Here is a 25,961-nt window from a genome sequence, read left to right as displayed (position 1 = left end):
TTTATAGTGTATTAGCTCCTTTGTGGTAGCTATGTGGATATCCAGCAGTAAATGTGAGGTATGAGTGTGCCTATTTCTGTATGAATAGAACAGAGTCTGAAAACAAAGTCCAGCCATATGAACTTGCTAGTTCATCTTTAGTGGAGGGTGTTTAGGAAGACATAACTTGACCCTGGAAGTCAGGTTGTCTGCAGGTAAATCTCTTGATTTCTGTAAGGGAAAGAAGGTTGATGTATGCTCCTAAATATAACAACATTTTACAGAGCTTGTTGCTCCAGGTAATAGATTTACAGTCTAACTCAAAGTTACTTGCAGAGGGCATGCTTAGCTTACATAGGCAGGGGGATAATGTTAAACTCCTTGTGAGCTTACAGGCAATGGCAGAGTGCTTCAGGGAACTTGCCCATTCTGAAGTATCGAAGGGGCATCTTGATTATTTCCTCTGGCTTCTCCAGCCTTTACTGAAATGGGCAGTGAGTTTCCCAGTGGTGCCAAGAAGCTATTCCCTGGTGGCTGGGGTTATCCATGCCATAAACCTCAGAAAGGCTTGCTTGGCAGCTGGGAGGGGCAGGAGTGCTGTTCCTCATTTATAGCCAACCACATTTGTCTTGCTGTTTCCTAAGCTCTGAGAGGATTCACTTGTTTATTAGACCTCTTTTTTGTAGACAGTTCACCTAAAAAGCAGGGGGAAATTTGTTTGAGGAGGATACTGCAAGTCGAGTATGAGGGAAGCAGGGCTACTTGTGTTGACCTGTTATTTTGGGATTTTCAAGATTTTTTTCTGAAATACTTGTTAATACTGTTAATGGTCCATAGTATTGTACACGCATTTGTGTAAGTAATTTAAGCACATTTATTGACTGTTACTGGGAAACAACTGCTGTTATCCAGAGCTGGCTGTTCCTGCTTAGTGTTCATCATGTTCTGAGTCAGACTTTGCTCTCACTTCAGAGAAAAAGCAATAGCAGTTTAGTTGCAATAATACCTTATGGCAAGGTAAGATCAATGTAAACAAAACAGAAGTCTCACATCAAGCAGATGAAATGTGTAGAATTGATCAGAAATTGAGCTGAAAAAAACAATTACTGGTAAAATGCCTGCTAATCTGTCAGCTGTGTTATGTGCTAAGATAACTGAATCCTTGGAATTTTAAAATGCCTTTGAGTTGAATTTGTGAACAGGGCTGTGAATGGAGCTTTCTTCTCCAAACAAAGTTTTAGTTAATGTATCTCTGAAAAAAAACAAGTTGTTTTTCCTCTGTTTCCTTTTAAAGCCTTTACAATTGTATGTCACCTCTAAAGTAGCATATTTCTTCTGAGATGGAGCTTTTCTCTAAGGAACAATGTAACTGTGGAGCAGCATGTGGCTTCCTTTAAGTTAAGATCCAGTCTCTGGTAGTGCCTGGTGTCAGCAGAGCTGCTGCTTGCTGGCTTCCCTGGCTGGGTGTAGCTTGGGCACACAGAGGTGCCTTTGGCTTTCCAAAGCAGCCTGGAGGGCTCCAGTGCCACAGCAGAGGGGAGCTCCAGCTTCCCTGGCTGTGCCATGACAGCTGCTGGGGGCTGGGGCAGCCTCACATATGCTTTTTGTGGAGAAGCTGAGGAATATATGTGCTGCTGAATACTGTGAATGTTTTTACCTCATGTGGTTGTAAAAAGGGTGTTTTCAGGCAACAAATTCTCTAGATGGGGTTTTGTGTAGGAAACCATAGGTCTCAGCCTACTCAATTGCTTCATTTGAGCATTTGTAACTTTCTCAGGCTGTTGAAAGTAGCAGTCAGGTCTGTAACTTGGCATGTCAGGCAGATTTCTGATTTAGCTGCTTGAGCAATAAAGGTGGCTCTGTGCCCTTGAGAGGTTGCTCCCCACATGGATGTTAACACTGTGCCTCTCTGAGGTTGCTGCTGTTGATGGCTGGTGCTTGGTGCCCATGGCATGTGCCTGAGGGTGTGTGGTGGAGGAGAGGCAGGATGTGCCTGACCTGTGGGGTGGGCAGGTGTAAGGGCTTCAGTAATGCCTTCCAGTGTAGACTCAGGCCACATCCATAGGCAGCCTCTACAGTCAGCAGGTTAAAAGTCTTTGGAAAAAGTCAGCCTCTAAATTGAACTGTTCACTAGCTGGGTGCCAGTGTATCAAAACTATTGGAATAAATACATTTTAGGTAACTTCTATCAGTGTGGAAAAGGGGGAAAAGTCTTTAAAACTTTTAAGACTACGTTCCTGCTTAAAGATTTCACGCTGAAGTGATCTGTCATTGAATTGTTGTACATGTTCTTGGTCCAGCTGTGTTTCTGGAGACTGGATTACAATATGAAAATAGATCCCCTTGTACCTGGAGGTAGCCAGCTGATTTGTTCTTGGCTAGTGAGTACTCAAAACTTTCAGGCACTGATGATCCTTGTACTTTGGGGGAATTGTTGCTGAAGGCATTTTCCCCATTTGCAAAACAAGTGTGTTGCTATGTCAAAATGGTCAAGAGATCTTTCAGGGCAGTAGTGGTTATATTTAAGTCACCAGGGAACAAGTTTTGTCCTGGTTGGCTGAAAAAGTGACTTCATTTAAAGCTTCAGATACTGCGAGTTGTGCATTTAATTTTAACATTTTTTTTTATGTAGACCAATCATACACATAAGAAATAGTTTCAGCATCTTGAAGATGAGATGTTTGCACAGAGAGCTATCTTCTGAAAAAGATGAGGGGGATTTGGCTGTCCTGCTTTTGTAGCTGGCATTCTGAAGTGTCAAGGATAATCTCCTAGTTCTTTCCATAAGGAGAAATGGAGATGAAATGCAAGATACACAGTTATTCTTCTAATTATGTATGCAAGTATTGCCCTTTTTATTTTTAATGTACTTAACAATACAATAATTTAGATCCAAAATGCTCAAGTTACTTTAGATCTTTTTTCCTCCATCTTTTAGATTGCGAAGAAGACTCGAACCCCAACTTCTGGTCCGGTGATCACCAAGCTGATATTTGCAAAACCAATCAATAGCAAAGCTGTTACAGGGCAGACCACTCAAGTGTCACCAGTCATTGCAGGTTGTACTACTTTGACTTGTTTTGCTTTAACATTTTTAAAGGCTTTTCAAAGAAGTGGTAACTGTAGAAATTCTTCTGTCTCAACAATTTTACTGTAGTTTCTGTCAAAGTACCTCAAGCAATTAAAAAAAAAAATCAGAAATCTTTTTGGGTAGAAGCAGGTAAATACAGTTGTTGGTACCTTTATACATAGCTCGTTTAGAATAATCTTGGTAATTGCAGAGTTGCTTTTACTGCAAGGTACTTTTACTTCATGGATTTTGGGGAGGAGAAAAAAAAGCCCAGAGCCACAGAAAAGATTACTTGATGAACAGAAAGTATTTCTAGAAACATTATATAAATACACAGGGGGAAAGGGAGACACATGCTTTTGTATTACTTTAATCTGTTTATAGTTTGACTTAAATGTAATACATGCAAGTAACTGAAAAAAGTGAATGAAGAAAGTGAATAAAGCTGTGTTGTTTTTGTTAAATTGCTCACCTACTTTAAAAATTACCATCACAGAAGTGTCTAAGAAAGTAATTAACGCAAATAACAAATGGTCTTTCTCTTTGGAAAACAACTCTATATATCCTTATTAAAAAAAAAAAAAAAAAAAGCCCAACCAACCACAGAACAAAAGCAAAAACACCAACAAAAAGAAAAAACCACAGTGTAATATCTTGTTTATAATGGCAGCGTATCTGTTCTTAAACATCTTAGACATCTGTTTTTTCTGAAAAGGACAAAATGTAGGAAGCTGGAGTCGTCTTTAGCACTTTGAAGGATGTCTTTAACTGCTTAGAGATTGATCAGCCTAAGTAGGCCTAAAATCTTTTCCATGTATTTAAACAAGTTTAAGTCTTTACAACACTGGGACTTGAGCTGGTTTTAAAAAAGATGCAACTGTCTTGTGTGTTCAAAACGCTGATAGACGCCAGTGAATGGCCCATAGCTGGAACATAATCTTTTTCTTGAGTTGTCAGGCTGCCTGCAGCCTGACACGTGTTTCAGGTGAGAGAGGAATTCCTCATCCTGCTCTCCAGTTTGTCCCTTTTCTCAAATTTCCTTACCAAATATATCAACCTGTAAGAAGGTTGCTATGCTTATAAATACTTCAATTGTTTGTGTTTAAAAAACCAATCCAAACAAACAGAAAAAACCCAACACAAAAACATTGGAAATAACTTGGAGTTTTTGAATCAGTATTTTGAAAAAATCACCTGTGCCTGAGCCTGTGAGAGAAGCATCACTGGGAGGTAAAGTTGCTTCACTAATTGAGAGGGACATCTTTAAATACTGGTTTCTCCCTCACTATTCCAAACAGCCAGCACAGCTTGCGAGCTTTGAGAGGCTGGCATCACTTTAGGGAAGGTATAACATTTGTGGTTTGTGTTTCGATTTTGTATGCACGTTTTCATGAATCTGATAAATATTTTTAATTGCCTGGAAATTCCTGCAAGCTGAGGTAGAAGTTGTAAATTTGAAAGACTTGTCAATATAAGCAATCAGCTTCTGTTTAGGAAGCTGATGCCAAGGGGTTCACAGGAGATGTAGTGAGAAGGGGAAAGCTTCTTCACCAAGAAAATAACTCAAAGGATTGGAAGCTCTAGATGTTGAAATTTCCCACAAACTGACATTCTTCAGGCTTTAGCAGCTGCTGGCAACTATCTGTGCTGTTGGACTGCACAAAAGTGGTTATTTTGGAGCACACAGACATCAGAGGAAATCAGTTTTCCATGAGGATAGTGCTTTTTCTTGTTAGTTCCAGTTGACTTTAATTGTTATGCCACAAGTTGATTTTGGATGGAAAAATTATGCTGGTATTTGTTTGTTTCTTATTTTTATAAATGTAGTACAAGAGAATGGGTGACAGAAGCTATGACAGAAATGAGTCTGAACCAAAGTGGAGCAGAGGAAAGCTCAGTGGCCAAGCACTCTTTGGAGAGAAACTTAGAAAGTATGGAAAAACAAAATCTGTTTTCCATTCTGAGAGTTCTCAATATTCCTGAAACTGATGTCATGGTTTGGAGTTGCTATTTTTGATGTTTAATCTTCTTTGGCATTGTGAAAAGGGAGAGAATATATGACACACACATGAAAACATGGGTGGTAGTGTGACTAAAAACTGTTAGGCAGTGAAAGAAACAACCATCAATAGAGAAAAGAAAAGCCCAAAACACTCAGAGCTAATTGTAGACAGACCAAACATCTTTTTCTTTGTCACTGTAACAGCTCATTTTTGATGGCTGAGGTTTCAAAGGAAGTAGTCCCCCACAGATGCTCAGTTTCTCTGTACATTGGCAGCAGCCCAGGATTTTCCCAGGAAACTGCCAGCTGGCTGGGTGTTGGTGTGTGCTGCAGGTGTATTGGAGGGCTCTGCTTCTCAGGATGCTGTCCTGGCTGTCAAGAATTATCAGCTGAATGGCGTGGAAAGCTCAATGTGCATTTTGGCTCTTTTTTTAAGCCAGAGCAGACTGTTTTGATTTTTTTTTTAATTTGCAATAATAGCAATTATTTTCTTCTTTGTTGCTAAATCTAACTTAAAGAATGCCAGTGTCCTTCCTCTCAGGCCATGCAGTCTCAGAAGTAGGGATAAATTGCAAAAATGGCAGGGAGAGAGAACTTTGCTTTAAAAGTTACTGTGACCAGGGATAACTGGAGCTGATGGTATCTTCATTGTTTATAGGTAGGGTTTTTTCACAGTCTGCTCCAGGGACACCACCAAAGACAATAACGATCTCTGAGAGCGGAGTCATTGGATCATCTTTGAGTACAACAACACAACAGACACCGAATAAAATAGCTATCTCACCACTCAAATCCCCCAATAAGGTAAGGACCTTCTATCCCTCCTGCACAGTGGTCCGAATGGAGCTCTCTCTTTGCTACAAGCTGTTTATTATCTCTCAAGAGAAACGTATCTCCAGAGTCTATAAAAATATCTCCAGAGTCTCCATTTTGCAACACAATGCTCTGTGGTAATGCCCCAGTTTAGATTTTTTGTTTTTTTTTCAACTGGCTCCTTTACTATGGTTTTAAGTAGATATGCATTACTGCATAGTTTCCCATTCCTGCCACTTCTTGCCATTCCCTAAGCACTGATTCTAAGAGCAGCTGTTCCCTCTTAGCCAAGCACTCCGACTATTTTTAATGCCTTCATGAAACGTCAACAGGCTGTTTGAGGGGAGACCTCAATAATATTAATGGGTCAGCACTTATTAACCATTGCCTGCTGCTGCACAGGCAAATTTAGTCTTCCCTGATCACTTCTGAAATAAATGAGATTTTCAGTGGTCCTCAACAAACACAGAGCTGGAGATTGGCGCAGGTCAAGGCGACGCTTGTGTTTTAGATCTGGTAATTGTCTTGAGAAGAGGAATATTGCTGGAGAAATGGAGGTGGGGGACAAGATGCACAGTGAAGGCAAACTAAATATTATGTATAAAAATCAAAGTAAGAATAAAGAAATCTTTTCATTTGGCTGTGCTTTAGTGATGTAATGTACAGATGGAGTAAAAGACTTGGTTTTGACAGTTATTAGTAAGAGAAGCAACATCAAGAAGAAAATAATTTTTATTCTAAAGTTACTCTTCTTTAACTAGGAGTGAGTGTGAAAAGACTCTTTAGGGTTACATCTTGAATTTACTGTGGATAAGTAATTCTAAGTATCTGATTTTTCTGCAAACATAAGGAAGTTTAGAACAAAAAAGTAGAAAACCAGCCTTGGAAGGGGTGTGGTTATATAGAGTGTTCAGACACTGCACTCTGCAGAAATGTGGTCAGAAGACTGGATCTCTGTGGGAAACTACAGTATAGATTTGAAAGTACTGATGTTCTTTGAATCAGTAGTGTGAGGTGAGAATTTCCTTTCCTTTTGAACAGCTTTCCTTTAAAATTCCTATTTTTGATGAAATGCTCATTGTACCAGTTATAACACTTTTATTTAGAAGATCCCTCTTGACAATCAGGCTTCAATGGGATAATTTCCTTTAAAAAGCCCTGACAAAACAAATGAAAAGACAACCCCTCACTCCCATCCAGATGCAGTGCTAGGTTTCTGCAGGAGCCTTTTGGTGCTGGAAACCAGGGATGCCTTCAAGTTCCTAAGGGCTCTACCTGCTGTTGTTACAGCTGGACCTGTGTGAGCTGTGGTTAAATGCAGCACCCTTGTTCACAGAAAGAGCTGTGTTCTGGTGGAGAGCTGTACTGTCCCGAGGAGGGGAATGTGTATGTACAGGATCCTGTATCCTGCACAGAGATTTAAACTGCTTTTTGTTTTGCCAAGCAGCTAACAGTGGTGTCAGTGGCTTCCCAGCCTCCCAACTCCCCCCAGAAGACGGTGGGCGTCCCACTGAATGTAGCGTTAGGACAGCAGATCCTCACAGTGCAGCAGTCAGCACCCTCCTCCCCTGGGAAGGCTATAGTCAACCACACAACCACCCAGGTACAGACTGACTTTCCTTTGTCTTCTGGTGTGTCTGTGTCCTTGCTTGCTGGAAACTGGAGTGTTGGACTACGGGTTGGCAGCAGTCCATCTGACCCGACGGTGTTCTTGGAATGGTGTTTGTTTAGGAACTGGCAAAGTATTGCCCCAAGGAGTGTATACTTGTTCAGTTGAAGGATGCAAACCATTGCAAGCCCATACAAGGGCATGCTGTTAGAAAGCAGCTTTCCAACCTGGAAAGCCCAACTTGGTGCAAATTCTTGTTTATGTGTGCTGAATATCCCAAGTCACTTGAAGAACTCAGTGACACGAGGAGGAGTTCTTTGGGTGGTTCTCTCTCTTCTGCCAATGTTTCCATGCCACTGCCTAGGGCTGCTTTCCAAGTATTTCTGAGGTTTGCAGCAGTGGAGTTCATATTGCTGCTGTAGAGGTCTGGGCTGAAACGTACAGAACCAGAAATTATTTATTTCCTAAGTCTCATTTCTAGAAAAACTGGATTTTCTGTAATAGCTTTTATAAATAGTTTTGCATTAATTAATCACAAGACAAAACTGACCTTTCTTATGAATGACAGTTTCTGCTGTTTTCCTTTTTTTTGATCTTAGGTAAATCTTTTTGTATCATAATATCTGTACTCTTGTTGTGGTAAACACGAAGGGATGGGTATGGGTGTAAATATATCCAGAGTATGGATATAGCTGGGAGTGGACACGCGTGTACAGCATAAGACTCAGATTTTCCCAGTCTTATCTTACTGATACAGGAGATAATTGGAATGCTGATATGGGAATATGGACACCATAGAGATTTGAACTTATTTTTCTCCAGGGAAAATTGTCTTTTGAAATAGTTGTTAAAAGGTTAAGTCTCTCTAATGCAAGCACCCTAAGTGAGAAAACGGAGATGTCTGTGGGAGTTCTGATGCAAAGCCATCTGACACAACACAAGGGCTTCACCTGTCTTCTCTGGGCTCAAGAACATACCCTTAGAAGAACTGTCCCTTGAATTTTACAATTTTCCCAGTTGTCCTTGGATAGCAGCTGCTTATTTGTGTGCTAGAGAGTATTGGTCTCCCTTCAGTAATGTCTGTGACTGTGCATTCACATAGTGCTTATTTTGATGCTCTGGCTTGTTAAGATTTCAGTGTCTTAAGAAAAATTTAAAAATTCCAAGAAAACACCTTTTAGAAGACCAGGGTTGTTTTTCTAGTAAAATGCGTGCAAATTGAGATTTCATTTGTGTAGTTGCTGAAAGCTGGGCAGCTGGGAAAATGTTCTCATAAGAATTCACATCATACTGTCAATCAAATGTAATACTTAAACTTGATGTCAAGTACAATGTGCTTAATACCGGTAGTAAAAGATACTGAGAATAAAAAGCTGAGCTCTAAAAAAAGTTAAATGGAAGGAGAAAAAAGGGTGAAATCAAGGTTTGAGATTGAGCAAGTCTGGGAAAAGAGGATTTAATCCAACCAGTAGACTGATGAATGTGTATAAATCAAATAAAACTTTCTTGTTATTAGTTTGTAGTATGAGAACTTGGAAGTATGAACTTTTGCTAATTCCAGGTATGCTGATACTCCAGCTGTAAGGTAGCACAGGTCTGCTAAGCTCCCTTTTTTTCAGCATTTTGCCTTTTTTCTTAATGAATTTGTTTTGCTACTCCTCATTGTTCTTGCTTCTTTCATTTCTCAGCTTGTACTCTTTCTGATGTCCATCAGTTTACGGATTCTGTTCCTTTTTCCTCTCAAGGGTTGCACAGTGATTTCTATGGATTAATCACAAGCTATCTTAACAATACATATCTGTACACACAGAGATAAATTATAATGCAGTCCAGCACAAACTGTTCTGCAAGTTCTTACCGTGTGCTTTTAATAGTAGGAATATTTCTGTTTGGTTGGTTGATTGTGGAAAACAAACTGAGCCATGTTCTCTATAGTCATCAGAAATAGTTTTAGCAAATGTTGTATCTTGTGAAGTGGACTGAGTCACCCTACTCATGTAAATACTAGTTTACTCTGGTGTTTGGTGTAGAGGATTGAAAATGGAACTGAGTTTATTCTGAGATGTTGAGAGGCATTCAATCCCTTTGCATCTGTTCTGCTTTTGAAAGCAAAAGAGGGGTAACTGTCTTCTCTCTCAAGGGTACAAATGATATGCTAGGGTTGCCAACTAACAAACTGAGAAATAAAAATGCTGATGTTCATTCTGCCTTTGTACAAGTAACTTCGTGCTGTCTGTGTTGGCTTAACAGGCTGTGAAATCAGCAGTGCAGACCATTACTGTAGGAGGAGTGGGTACATCTCAATTTAAGACAATTATTCCCCTGGCAACTGCACCCAATGTTCAGCAGATTCAGGTCCCTGGAAGCAAGTTCCATTATGTCAGACTCGTTACTGCCACAACAGCCAGTAGTTCAACCCAATCTGCCAGTCAAAATCCCAGTACGAATACTCAGCCTCTGCAACAGGGTAAGTGCTGGTGGTAACTTATTGTCTGACATCTCTGTTGGGTTTTTCTTTCATGTTTGTTCTGTAACAATTAAAATGAGTGCATAACAGATCTGTGAAGACTGCCAGATGTACTTGGTTTTGTGGTAGGACTTCACTAAATTCCATATTCAGCTGCTACCTCTGGTTTGTATTTGAAAGTGCTTCTTTGTTTCCAATTGCTCTGTAGTTGGGCCTGAATCCCAGGAGCATTTTAGGTTGCTTTTTCCTAGATTACCAGATTTCTGGGTGGTTCATGGCCTCTCCCACCTCCTCTGAAGAACATGAAGACAGGACAACCCACAAGCATATTGCCAAAACTCCTGTAACATGAAGATCTTTCCATGTAAATTGCTTTAGAAGTGCCAGATTTTTTTTGCTGGTTTCTGTCCATGCTTTCCAGAGCAGTGATGGAATACAAGATTTCAACAGAAAAAGGGATATAAGGGAAATCCAGTGTCCAGAGGAAGTCTGCATCCTGGCTGGCTTTTTTAAGCCATTGCTGTGAAATGCATGCACATGCTCTTGGGCCAAATACCTGTTTACAAAGGTATTGTCTAGACCCAAGTGTTGCATGCCAGGAGTTAGAGTATTAAGTACCTCTGTTATGCACACGTGGAAGTCTGAAGGACTGAACTGTGGCCTTGGAGTGACTAACACACATTCATGTGATGTTGTTTCTTGGCACCAGCAAAGCCCGTGGTGGTGAATGCGACCCCAGTGCGTATGTCAGTTCCCATAGTACCAGCACAGACTGTGAAACAGGTGAGTTAAGTTTGTCATGTAATTTCCTCACCTGTTTTGGCTGGACAGGAAAGTCTGCATCCAGCTCTGTAAAGAAATGTTCTACTAATTAAATATATTCTGAATGAGTGAAACACTGATTTCATAAAGAGCTTTTTTCTTTCCAGGTGGTGCCCAAACCAATCAACTCAGCTTCTCAAATAGTCACTACTAGTCAGCCCCAACAAAGACTTATCATGCCAGCTACTCCACTGCCACAGATCCAGCCCAACCTCACCAACCTCCCCCCGGGCACTGTGCTGGCACCAGCCCCTGGCACAGGAAATGTTGGCTATGCAGTCCTTCCAGCTCAGTATGTCACACAGGTATGGCCTTTCCCAGACATGGTTAAGCAAATGCTGCTCTTGTGGCATATTCTGCCTTTCTCTTAAAGGTTTCTACTCAGTGACTGTCACCTGACACTGAGGTAACAGTTTCTTTTAGGGACCCTTAGCAGAGTGATGATGGCACTTGAATTGCAATCATAGTTGCAACTGAAGCTTTGTTTTCTCAACAGGAGTTTGTATTAGCATAATAGCACAGCATTTCTATAAGCAGAATCAGTGTAGTATAATTTTGAATAGTGTAGTACAGAATTTTTTGTCAGCTTACTCAAAGCACCTAGATATCAGTCTGGAATTTCTAACCATGTTTGCATATTGGGTCAGGTGTGCTGTTAGACTTCCCTGTTCCATTACAGTCACCGCATCCTGGTTGTCTGGGTGCCTGAGACCTCCATGACCAGTAAGGAACAGAGTAATGGGCCTGGTGCCCAGGAATCCTGAGACCTCTAGTGAGGGGAAGAAGAAATCCTTTTGGTTTGTCTGCTTGGTTCACAGGACCTTCAGGGCCTGATGATGAGGAGGAAGGGAGCATATATGTGACCTGCTTGGTCACAGAGCATGGCTGTCTTCATTATAAAATGGTGTTAGTTAATGCTAAACATCTTGCCAGGAGTCAGAAGCAGCTGGTACCAGTCATCCCAACTGAAGCCTAGGGATTAGTTTTTTGCTCTTTGCCAAGATCAGGATGAAAAGAATAAATTAAGTGTTCTGCTGAAGTCACGGTCTTTGTTTCTGCAAAGACTCTGATAGCTCCTGGCATTACTGGTACCAGACTGGTTCCTGGTTGCCTTTTGGTTTTGTCACAGTTGCGGTTTGACCCTGAAGATTGTTACTGTGTCTTTCCAGTCTAGTTCTGCAACTTTTACTTAAAACTAGCATCTGTTGGACCTCTCCTCTCAGGTTTGTGTTCCAGTCACAACCTGGCCCTGTTTGTCCCACAACCTGGCCCCAGTAGGTCGATATCTTGCTTTGTGCCAGTATGTATCCAGAACCTGTCCCAGCAGGAGCAAACAGCTGCTTGTAGGTAATGCTAAAGAAGGTAGCCTGGAGCAGTGTTGTTTGGCAGGTTCTTATGAAATTTTGATTTTTTAATGTGAAAAATAAGTGGTGGTTTCAGGTATGCAGAGGAGTTGGAATGCAAACCATTTTGCTTACTTTCATTGTAAGTGGCTTGTATAATAAAGGAAGCTACTAATCTGTGCTGGAAGTGATTATGTTTTATTAAGGGGAAAATGAACATGTTTTTAAGAGAAGGAACTGTCTGTGTGTTATCCCTGTCATCTATATGGATCTAGACACTGTAATAGACAACAAAAATATCATCTAAAATACTATTTTTATGTGAAGTATGGAGGCAGGAAGATGCCACCTGGTCCAAGTTCTTGAAGTGTCTAAAAGTGTTCTTAGAGGCAAGTTATTTTTATAGCAATATCTGGAAAGCTGATTTAAAGACTAGCAATGAAACATAGCCTTTTGTGTATAATTTCTTTCATGTCAGGCATTAATCTTTTTGTTTTGTTAGCTACAACAGTCATCCTATGTATCTATAGCGAGCAACACTGGCTTCACAGGGACATCCAGTGTCCAGTCCCAGGCACGACTGCCATTTAACGGGTAAGAGTTTTAGAAAAAAAATCCCAAAACCCATAGAATAGACTGCTTGGATAAGCATGAGTCTTGGAGTTCGGTTTGGGGAATTCTCCAGGACCCTCAAGTATGCTGTGGTGTGATTATTGCTTCTGACTGCAGGCTGTTGATCTCTCTGACATTTGAGCCAGTCTCTTAATCAAAGATGTGTTTTCCTTTCTGTTTTTTGAACTCATGTAGCAGGAAGTTGACCTAAAAGCTCCCTGTTGCTTGTTTTTTATTTGCAACAGTACCTGTGAGCTACAGGCCTCAACTATTTCTCAGAATTGCTGCACAGAGTTTCTGGACAACATATAAGATAGATGCTTAACACATGGAGAAATTCAGCCAAACAGCAAAGTAGATCCTGATAGGAGGCTTTGGCTTTTTTCAGTCTTGCATTTTTCCTTTAAGGATGAAAATGACAGCTAGCATATATTATTTTCCCTTTGCCAGTCCAACAAGCAGGTTTAGCTGTTCTGCACCGTCCTTTTGTTTTACTGTTTGCTGGAAATTGTGAACATGAAGGTGCTTTTTGTTGCTGCAACCTCAACTGATGCAAACTAATCCCAAATCCAGATGCAGCTATTCAAATGAACGGGTTTGATTTAATCTCCCTGCTATTACGTGCAGAAATTGCTGGATAGGGATGGAACAAATCTCATCAGAAGCTATTAGTGTCACAAAATCCAAGTTTTAGGAGCAATTAAAGACTGTGTCTATTATAAAATTTATCTGAAAACTGAATACTGTGGTTTGGCTTGCTTTCCTGTAATTCAGAAGGGGGTATTTTTTGTTTTCTGGGATTTTTAAAATTTCAAGTAGAACAAAAGAAAAGGCATAATCATGTTGTGTGAATTTTGGTTGGATCTGGTCCCATTGCACCTGAAGGGATTCTGAGGAAGGTTTCCCTGACTCCAGTTTTTTAGTTATGTTTCCTCTGGTTTTAAAGCCTAATTTCCACTTCAGGTATGTATCCAAATTTGCAGCAAATAATCCATCTCTTTCTGGGTTCAAAAGGCACTATTTATAATAGTTAAACACAGTCAAACAAAAGCCTAATGCAAGGGGAATACAAAGATTTTTTTTCAGAGTTTATATTATAAGCTGTTTACATCAATTTAAAATAGGGAGAAACTGATAAAACTGTGTGTATATAAATACCCTTTCCCCCCCCACAGAATAATTTCTTCTGAGTCTGCAAACCGCCCCAGGAAGCCTTGCAATTGTACTAAGTCTCTGTGTTTGAAATTGTAAGTACAGCTTGATACACTTTTTGTCTTTTAAGCCTTATTTTTAACATCACAGATGTGCACCAAGTATCAGTATATAATGGTTTTAAGTATGCCAGAAATTGTATGTATAGATGCTGATTTAAGGTGGATATTGGTGGAGATGTTGCAGTGCCTGTGTTATTTTGCAACTCCTGTGAGCTATGTGGACCATAACATTTAAAAATGTCTAATTTTGTATCATGTACCTTCTTGCATGTTGCAGCAAATTTCACTCATCAGCTCTGGTTGCCTTGTTGGTACTGTGAATGAAAATGGTATCTCATGGTATCATTCATGGGTATTTACAATACTTTGGTGAAGTGCATCAGTAATACCATGCTGGATGAAATAATTAAGAAAAATTGGGCTGTGTGTATTTTATTAAAGGATTGGATAGACAAGTGATTCTTCAGTGATAGTTCTGCCTCTTGCTTATCCATGAGATATTTTGCTGTTCCATGCCATGTATTTGTAAGAATTTGACACAAAAGCATTTGGAGCTGAGGAGAGTTTCTTCACCTTGAGGCAAAGTCAGTTTACTGATGTTTTTTGGGACAGGAATGGGAGGGGATACTGAAATTAATCAGTGGTTCCCTGAATCCAAGACAATGAAGAGGAAATCAGGGGTGTGGTGCTTGATGGGGAAGTGATGCAATGGCATCTGAACCCAAATTAAGAAGTGTGTTTAAACTCTTAAACTTGTGTCTTTTTGTGTAGTGCACCCCACCTCTGTATGGGGAGGTGTCCCCTATGTTTCCTAATCTCAGACTTGTCTGTTGCATAGCAGGAAGGATGTGTAGCTGTTTTTTCAGATATTTTACATACATGACTGACCTCACAGTGCCCAAATATATGTTAGATGTAGGGGTTTATGTTTTGGTGGCTGAATGTGACCTAGAAATTCTGGGAGAGTAATGGCATCACTGGGAATACTTCGTGCCTTCAGAATGCTGTTAGGACAAAATCTGTTCTTGTAAATCACTGATATTATGTGTTCTGTGCATTAGTGCAGAGCAAATGGTTAACTCACTCTCGCACAGGTGTTTTCTCACTAGTAAAACCTTTTTTTTCTGTCTGGAGGGGAACTTATTTTTTCCCAAATGCTCATGCAAGGTAGGCACATAGCCTATTCTACTAAAAAGTCAACTCAGTTATTTGCTGACTTACCTTCTGGATTGATGCTGGCACTGTTTTTTGGGTTTTTTTTGAAACCACGACTATTCTACCACTGAATTTTAAAAAAATAAAGGAGAGCTATTAGAGTTTGTAAAAGCTTTTGCTTTAGTTTGCCACCATTCAAGATGCTAAAAATCTGCAAAATCCAGTTCAACCTGATGAAGGGTTGCAGTGAGCTCCAGGGCAACCCTAATCTAGCTTATGTAGTGCTAGGCTGGGCAAGCTACAGAAAACCAGCTTAGCAATGGGTTTAGGCTCCAAAAAATGGCCATACACTCCCAGAAGGATTTGAAAAGCAAATGAAGAGGATCAGCAGTTTTTAGCTATTAGCTGGAGGTAGTCCTGGAAGCCTTGAAACAAGTCAGAGTTTGTTGTGGCCTAAAGCCATGTTTGAGCTGGGGATGAATGTGGTATTTCCTTGTGTCAGTTCTGTGAATCTGTGGATTGTTGAGATGTCGTTTTTGATGAGAGGCATTAGAGGTACATAAGAAGTATGGCAACATGATTGGCTTTCCCTGCCCTTGTTTTGCTGCTTTTTGTTCATATATTTGTTCCTTTTTAAAGTCAGCCTTAACCTCAGTCAGATATTTCCCCTGCTTACCTGTGCTTTAAAGCCTCCCAGATGTACCAATTGTTATTCCTTTTCTATTTTTCCATCCCAGCTTAAGAGCAAAATTAACCAAAAAAAGCACCTTGCTGGGCTATTTTGCCTGTTAACGGTCACTCCAATTACTTGCCTTTTGTTTTGGCTGTATGAGGGCTCCTGAGGGCTGACTTGGACTGACTGGGTCAGGAGCTGGCTGTGAGATAGCTGCAGCAGACTGGCCCTCAAAATGTGGGTGACCTGAGAGAAAATCAGCTTCTCTTGCTTCTAGGGGGACCTGTGCTATGTCATGAGCTCAGATGGACACCCTTGAGCTTCACCTGTGTCTTCAGACAGCAGCTAGGCCTGCACTAGAGGATTTTGACTCTGCAGTGAGGCTGGTACCACTTGTATGTGGGGAGTTGAGCATAGGGTGACCCTTATCCATCTTGGTGCTAGAGTAGGAACTTCTGCTACAGCAGTGTGTAAGTCAGTTCTCACACACCACTGTAAAGTTCATGTTTACAAATGCCTTCTGCATCTTCTGTTTCAGGTATTGTGACTGTTTTGCAAACGGTGAATTCTGCAATAACTGCAACTGTACAAATTGTTATAACAACCTGGACCATGAAAACGATAGGCAAAAAGCAATAAAGGTGAGAGGCCTCTTCCTGTGCCCCCTGGGATCAAAGTCATTTAGCTCCTTTTTTCTGAAGCTCCGGAGCGGGGCAGAGTGGGTGTATAATGCCCTGATCTCCTCCCACATGTGCAAGGCTTAAGTTCTTTTATTGCACCTCTAAATTCTGCTCCCTGCATGCAATGACTGACCCTTTGGATCTGCATTGACAGGCCTGCCTCGACAGAAACCCTGAAGCCTTCAAGCCCAAAATAGGGAAAGGAAAGGAGGGAGAATCAGATCGGAGGCACAGCAAGGGGTGTAACTGTAAACGCTCAGGATGTCTCAAAAACTACTGCGAGTGTTATGAGGTATGAAGCATTATCTAATTTGAAAAATAGTAGCCTTTTCCCTTTAGTGTAGTGACTTCTCTTATTTGCTTTGTCTCTTCCTTGTATTGCTGTAATGTTTTCTCTTCTGATTGTTTCCATTCTTAAAATGTTACCTCCTCTCCCAGCAGTTTGCACATAGAAAGCCACGTACGTGGAAAAACTGGTCACTATGGTTCTGTACTTTCAATTTTAAACAATTTAGCAACTTTGAACTTAGATTTGTTCTTTGCTGAATACCACCATTTCCTAAGGAAATCTACTGCACCAAGTCCCTAGGAGTTGAAGCAGCATCCCACAGATGCTGTGGAATAAAATGTGTCTGTGGAATTCAAAAGTAAAAGTTGTTGTTACTTCATCTGCTAACTGATCCATCTGTGGATGTAGAGACAGTGTAGACTGACCTTTCTCAAAACTCAGCTGTCTAAATTCCACTGGAAACTAGAAGTTGATGAAGAAAATGATGAGTGGGAAACCACTAATTTGCATTCTGTGCTCTGTGATTCGATTCAAGTATATATTCTGGGAAGGCATCTCAACTTGAGGTAAGAATTTAGAGAGAAGACTACTACTTGGGAGTTTGTTTTAGTGATTAATTGGTAAGAGATTAAAATAAGGTCTCCTTTTTGTTGTGGTTTCTCATGAGGGGAGTCAAACTTAGAGGAGGTTTCTTATGTTTTGTTTGTTTCTTTCAGGCAAAAATCATGTGCTCTTCCATATGCAAATGCATTGGCTGTAAAAACTTTGAAGAAAGCCCAGAGCGAAAGACATTGATGCATTTAGCAGATGCTGCAGAGGTCAGGGTTCAGCAGCAGACTGCTGCAAAGACCAAGTTATCTTCCCAGATCTCAGACTTGCTGACAAGGCCAACACCAGCACTCAGCAGTGGTGGTGGGAAGTAAGTTAATACTGCACCTTCTTTGAGTAATTTCTAACACAGGTTTTTGATGTGTTGACAGGTATGTCCCTGTCATCTCTGAGCTTTGTCTGTGTAAGATGTAGAGGTGGGAGCAGTCAGATGAATGGAACGTTTTGTTCCTGTAACAGTAGGGATTCTGACCCACCAGTTCATTTGGCTGTTAACTGAGGCTTAGTCACTATCTGAAGGCTCTTGGAAGCAATGGGACAGGTGAAATCTCATTAGTCCTCAGACTAAAAGTTGCTAACCCTGGAGTTAGGTGCCTTGTGTGTTTTTGCAGACACTAAGTGGATATTTCTTTGTTTCAGGCTTCCCTTTACATTTGTCACCAAGGAGGTGGCCGATGCAACCTGTGAATGCCTCCTGGCACAGGCAGAGCAAGCGGAGAAGACGGGCAAGTCCAAAGCTGCAGCAGAGCGCATGATCCTGGAGGAGTTTGGACGCTGCCTGATGAGGGTTATCAGCTCTGCAGGGAAGTCCAAATGTGACCCTTGTGCCATGAACTGCTGACTCATGCACATGAGCCACAATGAAGCGGACTGAACAGAACACTTAAGGCACAGGGACACTTTGGTTTAGCGTAAAGGATTTAATAATATTTGTTAATTTGGTGCTTGTTGTAAATTGACCCATGTAAGATTGAAACAAGAAATTCTTTTATAACAAGATGTAGAGCCTTTTAAATCTTAGCTAAATCCTGTTCTACATAAGACAATACCTAAAGGTCAGTTCTTCCCAATGTACAGCTTTTACCCTGGGTTTATTAAAAATTAGATGTGTTCTCCCCTTTCCCCCAGAATAATTGTCTGAAGGGCATATATAAATTATTATAATATATATTATTTACAGTGTATGGATTTGCATCACTGTGCATACAGGAAAGCACAGGTGATGTCAACAGCCAGGTCATGCTTTTGCTGACAGGCCCGTAATATGGAGGTACCAGTGTATCCAAGATAATTCTGAAAGGAAATATGTAGAAATAAGCATCTAAATGGAAGGTAGTACTCGTATGTAGGACCTGACACAGCATGTCTCTTTAGTGCACGGACCACTGTGAGATACATAGGCAATAGTACAGAGGGGTTGCTTGCAGATGTGCACTGAGCAAGTAGTGGAAAATGTTTCTGGAGCAGGGCCCAAGGAGTAGAGGTGAATGGCATTATGGGGAATTTTTGATAGGAATGGGGCAGAGTGCCCAGGTGTTTTTTAAGCTGGAACTTAAGGCTAAGACAGTGGTCTGTCCTCAGAAATTAGGAAGAGCAGCTTCACCACAATGCCAGACTGTCTGCCAGCATGGTCTTACCTAAGTGTCTAGCAGATTGATGCTGTTGTTTAGGTGAAGCTTGGTTTTTCAGAGGTCTGCAGCAGCCTCATATCTCACTGGAGGTAGGGCTGTGTAGTCCATTGTGTTTTCTAGGATCAAGCTGTAACCCTGGAAAAGTGTTTAGGTCTGAGAAGCTGAAGTCATGGGAGATGACAATCTACATCTGAATCGACTTGCAAATGCAGGTAGGGATCATGTTCAGCCTAGCTGTGGGTATTCAGGATGTTGCTTCTTTCCATGTTGGCAATTTACTTGGCATAAGGACTCTTTTAGTGTTGTTTAGAATAATTGTGAGAGCTGTGATCAGAGAAAGTACTAGCACAGAATCAGGATTGCTACAAAAAGACACAGATCCTTTTATACTAAATGGGGGGCAATCAGTTATAGCTGGGTATAGACTAAGGCAGGGGATTTTTTTCAGTATTTGTTATAGGCAATCTTAGATCACATTTTTGATAGTGGAACACATTTGCAGAATTAACCTGGTGGGTTACTTACCTATCATGAACATCCATTAACCATGTTTAATCACAGGCATTTTTATTACCTGTATCACTGCAGCCTGAACTAGCTACATTTTTTTTCCAAAAGGGATTTGGTATTCCTTCTATAAAACTGTAAATACAGAGAAATGCAGCGGAGCTCTTTCTCCAGGTTTTCTAGCAGGGCCAGACTGGGGAGAGGTAGGGGCTAGGCACACCAGCAACAGATGTGCCTCTGTGTGTGAAGGCAATAGGGTGGGAGAATGCTTCACCTCCCAGCCCTATGCACTGAGCAGAAGGCCCTTGACTCTTCTCTGGTGCCTCTCTGAAAAGCCTGGGAGGCAGCAGCAGTGGTGGGCTCACAGACCAGGTCTGACCTGCCAGTCACTGTCTGAAGGGCTCTGTCTGCTAAAGACATCTCCCTGAGCATAAATGGCAGTGTTTTTGCAAATCTCTGAAAAGGGAATCCACCTCTTGTGTAAGTAATTGCTGTATTTTTTTCATGATTAGGACATGGATTTACTAAAAGATCAGTGCAGTAACTTTACCTGTAGATAGTGCAGATATTCTGTTCCCTTCTAGTGACCTAATATAGTCTGTCCAGTAAGATTTGTATAAATGTAAATTAGTGTAAGTGAATAAAGTAATACCTACTTACGTTATTTTTCAAACAGATTGCAATATGCCTTTTGTTTAGACTTCAATCTGTGTTAATTTTGTATATATTCAGTGTCTTACTCTAAATTGCACCTTTTGTGATGTGTATTTATATACAGTGTGCAAAAGCACTTGTGAAATTTAGATTACAGTTGTAATTATGTATGATGGCATTGCTGGAGAATATTTTGCTTGTAAAGACTTTGAAGGTGCAATCAAATGCTCTTAGTTCTTCTATTTTGTTTTGAACAAGCTTTCTCAAATATTAAGCTTGGATTCCTCTCTCCCTTCTCCCTGGTGTAGAGTGTATTAATTGGTTTTTGTACTTCCTTAGCCATTTGCATCAAACTGCTGGACAAGATTAACAGTCAAGTTCATCCAGTTACATAAAAAAATAATTGGGAATGGGGCAAGGGTTCATTTTATAGTTCTGTTTACATCCAAAAGTAGAAAATGAAATTTATATTTACAAGACCTATTCAAAGAATACACTTTTCTATATTGTACAAATAAAACAGTCAGATAAAATCACAAAAATAAACATTTATACTATTCTGTAAATATGATTTTTTTTGCACTCCTTTGCTTCAGCACTGACAAATATATGCAGAAAGTTTGTCACTGAAATATCAAAATAAATTGTTAACAGTAGGTCCACTTCTGATTCAAGTATTGACTTGGATTTTCAGTGTGAGACCAAATGCTACCAGAGATAAATAAATATCCCTTGGTTATTGGTGTGCTGTCACGCACAGCAATCCATGGCACAGTTAACAGCTGTTTATCTTTGAGGTGGAGGCAATGCAAGTTCCAGTATTACATGATTGCAGTTACTCTGTCACTGGGATCTCAGCAGCATTTTGCCAGTTGTCCCAAAAATCACATATAAAGGGAAGGGAATAGTTTCCTGCTAAGTCTCTTGTAGCTGCAATTGCTCCATGACACTGATGGCTTCAACATGGTTTTTTGCATAGATATTTGGATTGGGGGAAAAAAAAAGCCCAGAGGTTCTAGTTTGTTCCTCCCAGCAGTGTTTGTATGAATTTCTGTGGTGCTGCTGCTCTTAAAGCAGAGCTTGAGGGATTGAGTGCAGCAGAACTAAGGGAAGGAAGAGAAACCCAAACCAACCAGAGACAGTTTTTGTCAAGTCACTGGTAGGCAGAATGGTACCTTTAATATTATTACTGCCCTAGGATGTGGTAAATCACCATTTTTCTTCTCAGCTCCATTCTAGATCTTGAAAGTGACTGAACAACAGGTTCTGTGGGAATTAGTTGCCTTCCATCTCCATGGATGGAGATGCATCCATCTTTATGGATGCAACTCCTGTTCTGCATGGCAAAGGGAAACCCCTTAGCAGCAGTTCTGTCAAACTTTGCTATTCCAGGCAATGCACTAGAGGCAGCTTCCTTGCCATGGAAATGAACTAACTGAAGAAGCCTGTCCTACCTGGTGGCACTTGTGCCCTGGGCTGCACAACACAGGCCAGCCCTGGGAGGATGGGGCCATGAAATGGGAACTGAAATGCTTACCCTGATGCAGCACACCCATGTATTCCTGCCCCTGGTGGAGGGTATTGGTGTTCCTGGATGCCACTGGACACAACAATCTGGTCATAGGTTCAGCACTGATCAAAGGATCTTGACTTTACCAGCATCTTTAGCTGCTTGATGAGACATGTGGAAAAGCTGACATGTTCTTTTCACATCTTTATTTTCCTATTTAAGTAGAAGCTTGGCAAGCTTTCTAGCCCCACAGCTTTTATAAAGCACACCTTTTTGGTGAAATCAAAGTGCCAGTGCATGTGATTCCCCTGCAACCTCATCATCAGTTTTCTTCTGGCAAGATCACTCACAGCACTGAAGCCACCCAGCACTTCCAGGGACACTGCAGAGTCTCCAACCACTGCCCCAGGCACCATGAGCAACCCTTGCTCATCCTGATCTGCCATGCAAGTTTCATGAAGTACGTGGCTGCTTTGCAGGATTGCTAGAACGAACAGGGAATCAGATCAACTTCCTTGCTTTGCTCAGTTCAGCTCTGGTTAGAGGGTTTGCAGTGGCCCAAAACATCAATGCTTACCAACACTAGTTTTGCCAGCATTGTTTCCTCATGTGTGTTGCCTAGATCTGTCCAGCACTAAGCTTCAGCAAAGAACAGCATCCTTGGAACCACAGAGTACTCAGACCATGTGTATGTTTAGCTTGACTGACAGCTGCCTAGTGGTGATGGAAACAAATGCTTTCCCTTCAGTCTCTTCAATCTATGCCTTCTGCAAGGGTATTTCAAATTTAGGTCTTTGGCAGGGTTTGTTCTTATGTTTAAGTAACATCGTGCTATTTCCTTTACTAAGACTGTGTAGTGGTTGTTGATGCTCAGCTCCCCCTCAAATAAATGGTCTGTGAGGGTAGGAAAGAGGGGGCTTTCTCCCAGAAGCTCCTGGAAGATTTTCTGTTCTAGAGGCAAATACCACAGCTTGGTCTTTTTGTGGGCACCTGCTACTTCACCATATTGGTGTAGGACTTGTTCTGAAATGCTTGTTATGTGGTGCACACTGGCTGAGGGCAGGCTCATGCCACCCAACTTTTTTATGTAGAGCACTGACTTGCATCTTAGCCTGCTCTCATCTGCCTCAAACAGAGAGGCAAGACAAGCCTCACATTGCAAGTCCAAGGCCAACTGCTCAGCCACCCTGCCAGCAGTGCAGGTGAGGCTCTGTGTGTACAGTGACAGATCTGTCAGCGCGTTGCTCAAGGCACAGCTGGGCAAAAGCAGGCCTGCACTGTAGGGGTACTCCGGGGCCAGAGTCCTCCTAGGAGCTGGGTGATACTGAGCACGAACGCTGCCCAGAGTCTGAGCTCTCCTCTGAGACAGGGATACATGCTGGGGGTTGCCATTGCCACTGATGTGTGGTGAGCCAGGTGCCAGGCTGCAGCTGGCCAGCAGTTTGTGGTAAGCAGCTTGGAACATGGTGCAGGTGGGGCTGCCACTGCTGCCACAGGCTTGCTGGAGGGCCCTGAGAAACTGCTCCAGAGGCTCCAGGCTGAAGGCGTGTGTGTGGAGGTGGTGGGAAGGAGTGCCTTCTGGACATGTGTAGTTGGAGGAAAGCCACTTGAGGCTTTCAGCATTGAGCAAGAAGCTCAAAAATCCCAGTTTGCGTTTGCTCTTAATAATGTATCTCCCCCCAGAGTCTCTTAAGTTGACAAAGCAGCTCTTGGCCTCATCGAAGAGGTTGCTTATTTTGGTGTAATTTCCAGCTAGCAAAGGCTCCTTTCCATAGGGACCTCTGCCATGAAATACATCGCACAGAGAGCTCATCAGACGCACAAACTTGACAGTCCCGCTGCAATTCTGAAACGAGGCCAGGCCCAGCTTCTGGAGGTGCTCTAGTGCCTCAGCAACACCCTCACTGAACAGCGGGGTAGCAAGGTTGACCTTCAGGTGCAAACTCCCTTTACCTCCAGCCCTGCCTGACTCGGGACTGCACAGCTCCAACACCCTCTGCTCCTGCAAAGCTGCCAGCTCCACCACATGCTGCCACCACACAGTGTCACCAAGCCACTCTACCTTCTGGAAGCACTGCAGAGCATTCCTTATCAGCAAGAGGGCATGACAAATGTCAAAGAAATATGCGATGCTGTGAGCAGAACTGGGTGGATGCTGGAAAGTGCACTGAATCCTTTTGGGATCTATCCTGATCCCCAAAGCTCTGGCAGTCTCAGCACCGCGAGCAGAGGCACCAGATGTCACAGCCAGGACCACGACTCCAATGTTGTTCAGTTTATTGATGGCCTGACGAAAGAGCTGAGCAAGGAAGTGGCCAGATGTGCTGTTCACCAAGAAATAGCCAAGGGGAGCTGTCCAAGAGCTTGAGATGCCGACTGCCATGAGGATTATTGCTTCCGATGCCAGCGGAGCTTCATCAGCATCAAGGATGCCCGCCCCCAAGTCAACAAAGCCCGTCAGCCGCTTGGTCTGTGGGTCCCACTCCTGCTGCTTCTGCAGGGACACGTCCTGCACCAGCACGGCACAGTAGCGGTAGGCCTGATCCCCTCTCTCCACCTTTTCCTGAAGCTGGAGAAAAATGTCACTGCTGAAGCCTGCAGCAGCCTCGTTATTAGACAGCCAGCTGGAAAAAAAGAGGGAGGATGTGAGTAGGAGATGTGATTCTGGAAAAGTTGAAGCAATAGGCAGCACTTTTTTATGACTTAAGACATGGTCAGCCATGCCCAGAGCTGTAAAGCAGTCTGGGACATGCACGACAAAGAAGGCAGCCCTGCTTTCCTTCATGCATAGATGCATAGTCCGAGTTTCTTTCCTCTCCTCCTAGAGGTGGGAAGCCAAGGAAAGCACTGACCATGCAGGGAAGTAACAAAGCAGCTTCAGGACAGATCTGTTACACCTATTTCTACGTTAGTACCTGGAAATACATTCTGAATGAATGAATGAATAAATAAAAACTTGCTTTGTCAGGCTGTAAGGATGAGGGAGGGGAAGAATCTTCCGTAGGTAATCATAGGCCTTAATATGGTAGAGTTGGAGAAGACAAGCAAATTGCCTCATTTCTGGTGAGTAGTCTGCCATCTGTCTCCAGCTGTGCAACTCCCGAGGCAAATCTGCTTAAGAAATCACAAGAGGTCAACTTTAGTGCGACAAATAAATGGCTGCAGACATTGGGATGCACGACCCAAATGCACTACAGAATACAAGGCAACAGCGTGGCCTCTGGAACGACTCAGTCCTGAAGTCTGTGGCGTGCAGTGTAGGGCTCAGCAATGACACCGCTGTGCCTCGCCTCTTCCTTGGCACGCGATAAGCAAAGACATGAAACCGGGGCGAAGGAGTGCACTCCGCCTCGGCTACCGTCGCCAGCAGTACCTGAAAACTGCGCCTGCAGCAAACTCACGATTTCCTCAGAAAGCTGCCGCTTCTCCGCCAGCTCCCTGAGGATGCCCGGCACGGTCCTGCGCCGGTGCGCGGGGCCGCCTCTCCTGGCGGCCGGCTGGTGCGGCGGGGCGGCCGGGGCTGGCGGCGGCTCGGCCGCCCGCTGTCCCTGCAGGCTGTAGTTGTGGTCCCCGGCGGGGGGGCTGGGCAGCGGCTGCTTCAGCGCCCGGCCGGGGGTCCCGCTCCTCCTGCGGCCGACGCCCGGCGGCTCCTGGCGGGGAAGGAAAGGGGAGGTCACGGCGCACGGCCGAACCCCCGGCGGGGAGCGGGGAGCGCGCCCGGTACCCGCCCGCACCGAGGGGAGGAAGCGGGAGGGCACGGCCCCCCGCCGCAGTTTCCGCCGCAGCCCGTAGCGCTCGAAGTCCCCTTCGGCGAAGTGTCGGGAGCAGAGGATGGCGCCGGGGCCGGGCCGCCACGCACGGCGGCTCCGCGGGTCCACGCGGTTCACGGCGCGGATCCACTCGCGGCGCTGCGCGGCGTCCACCGGGAACCTGCGGCAGAGGGAGACGGCGGGATGAAGGGATGGAAGGGATGAAGGGCGGGCGCCCCGGGGCGGACGCACTCACTGGTGGAAGGAGATGCCGCGCTCCCGGCTCCGCCCGGTGTCGCGCGCGGTGCAGCCCAGCGCGGAGCAGCTCCGCGTCATGGCGGCCCCGCGCGCGCCGACACCTCCGCCGCGCCCGCCGCCGCCACGCGCGCCACGGCGGGCCCGCCCATTGGCCGCCGCCACCGCCCGCGCGCCCGCCCGCTGCCTCGCCATTGGCCGGCGGGCCCGTCGGGCAGCGGTCCCATTGGGCGCGGCGGCGGGACCGGGAGCGGACCGAGCCAACCGGGAGCGGCGGCGGCGGCCGGCGCAGCCAGTGGCGAGGGGCGATCCTCAGCG

At 43.4% G+C, this 25,961-nt stretch overlaps 2 protein-coding genes across 4 annotated transcripts in view; one reads left to right on the top strand and one right to left on the bottom strand.

Annotated features, from left to right (window-relative positions):
- The window catches only part of LIN54 (lin-54 DREAM MuvB core complex component), a 38,335-nt gene extending 17,640 nt beyond the window's left edge, over positions 1 to 20,695 (top strand). For 2 of the 3 annotated variants that reach the window (XM_062493047.1, XM_062493049.1), the window contains 11 exons: positions 2,918 to 3,038; positions 5,710 to 5,855; positions 9,724 to 9,940; positions 10,650 to 10,723; positions 10,870 to 11,067; positions 12,608 to 12,699; positions 13,893 to 13,964; positions 16,298 to 16,400; positions 16,594 to 16,731; positions 17,445 to 17,647; positions 17,977 to 20,695. In XM_062493047.1, coding sequence (XP_062349031.1) covers positions 2,918 to 3,038; positions 5,710 to 5,855; positions 9,724 to 9,940; positions 10,650 to 10,723; positions 10,870 to 11,067; positions 12,608 to 12,699; positions 13,893 to 13,964; positions 16,298 to 16,400; positions 16,594 to 16,731; positions 17,445 to 17,647; positions 17,977 to 18,178 — 1,566 coding nt within the window. In that variant the 3' untranslated portion in view covers positions 18,179 to 20,695. The remainder of the gene's footprint in view (positions 1 to 2,917; positions 3,039 to 5,709; positions 5,856 to 9,723; positions 9,941 to 10,649; positions 10,724 to 10,869; positions 11,068 to 12,607; positions 12,700 to 13,892; positions 13,965 to 16,297; positions 16,401 to 16,593; positions 16,732 to 17,444; positions 17,648 to 17,976) is intronic. The other variant, XM_062493048.1, reaches the window with a different exon arrangement.
- A 1,638-nt stretch (positions 20,696 to 22,333) lies between these two features.
- Positions 22,334 to 25,724, bottom strand: THAP9 (THAP domain containing 9). The gene is made up of 4 exons (XM_062493657.1): positions 25,645 to 25,724; positions 25,013 to 25,569; positions 24,600 to 24,750; positions 22,334 to 24,263 (listed from the first exon to the last, which is right to left on the bottom strand). Exons 1-4 carry the CDS (start codon positions 25,722 to 25,724, stop codon positions 22,334 to 22,336), a joined length of 2,718 nt encoding a protein of 905 aa, XP_062349641.1.
- Positions 25,725 to 25,961: the final 237 nt, after the last annotated feature.

Source organism: Cinclus cinclus, chromosome 5, assembly GCF_963662255.1.
Source record: "Cinclus cinclus chromosome 5, bCinCin1.1, whole genome shotgun sequence".
NCBI lineage: Eukaryota > Metazoa > Chordata > Aves > Passeriformes > Cinclidae > Cinclus > Cinclus cinclus.
The sequence above is the reverse complement of the archived record's forward strand: the minus strand, read 5'-3'. Positions and strand labels throughout refer to the sequence as shown.

Coding starts and splice junctions, on each gene's coding strand:
- THAP9 (XM_062493657.1), bottom strand. CDS start 25,724: ATGACGCGGAGCTGCTCCGCGCTGGGCTGCACCGCGCGCGACACCGGG. Junction 25,570..25,644: donor CGCGGCATCTCCTTCCACCA/GTGAGTGCGTCC, acceptor CCTCTGCCGCAG/GTTCCCGGTGGACGCCGCGC. Junction 24,751..25,012: donor GCTGCAGGCGCAGTTTTCAG/GTACTGCTGGCG, acceptor TTTCTTAAGCAG/ATTTGCCTCGGGAGTTGCAC.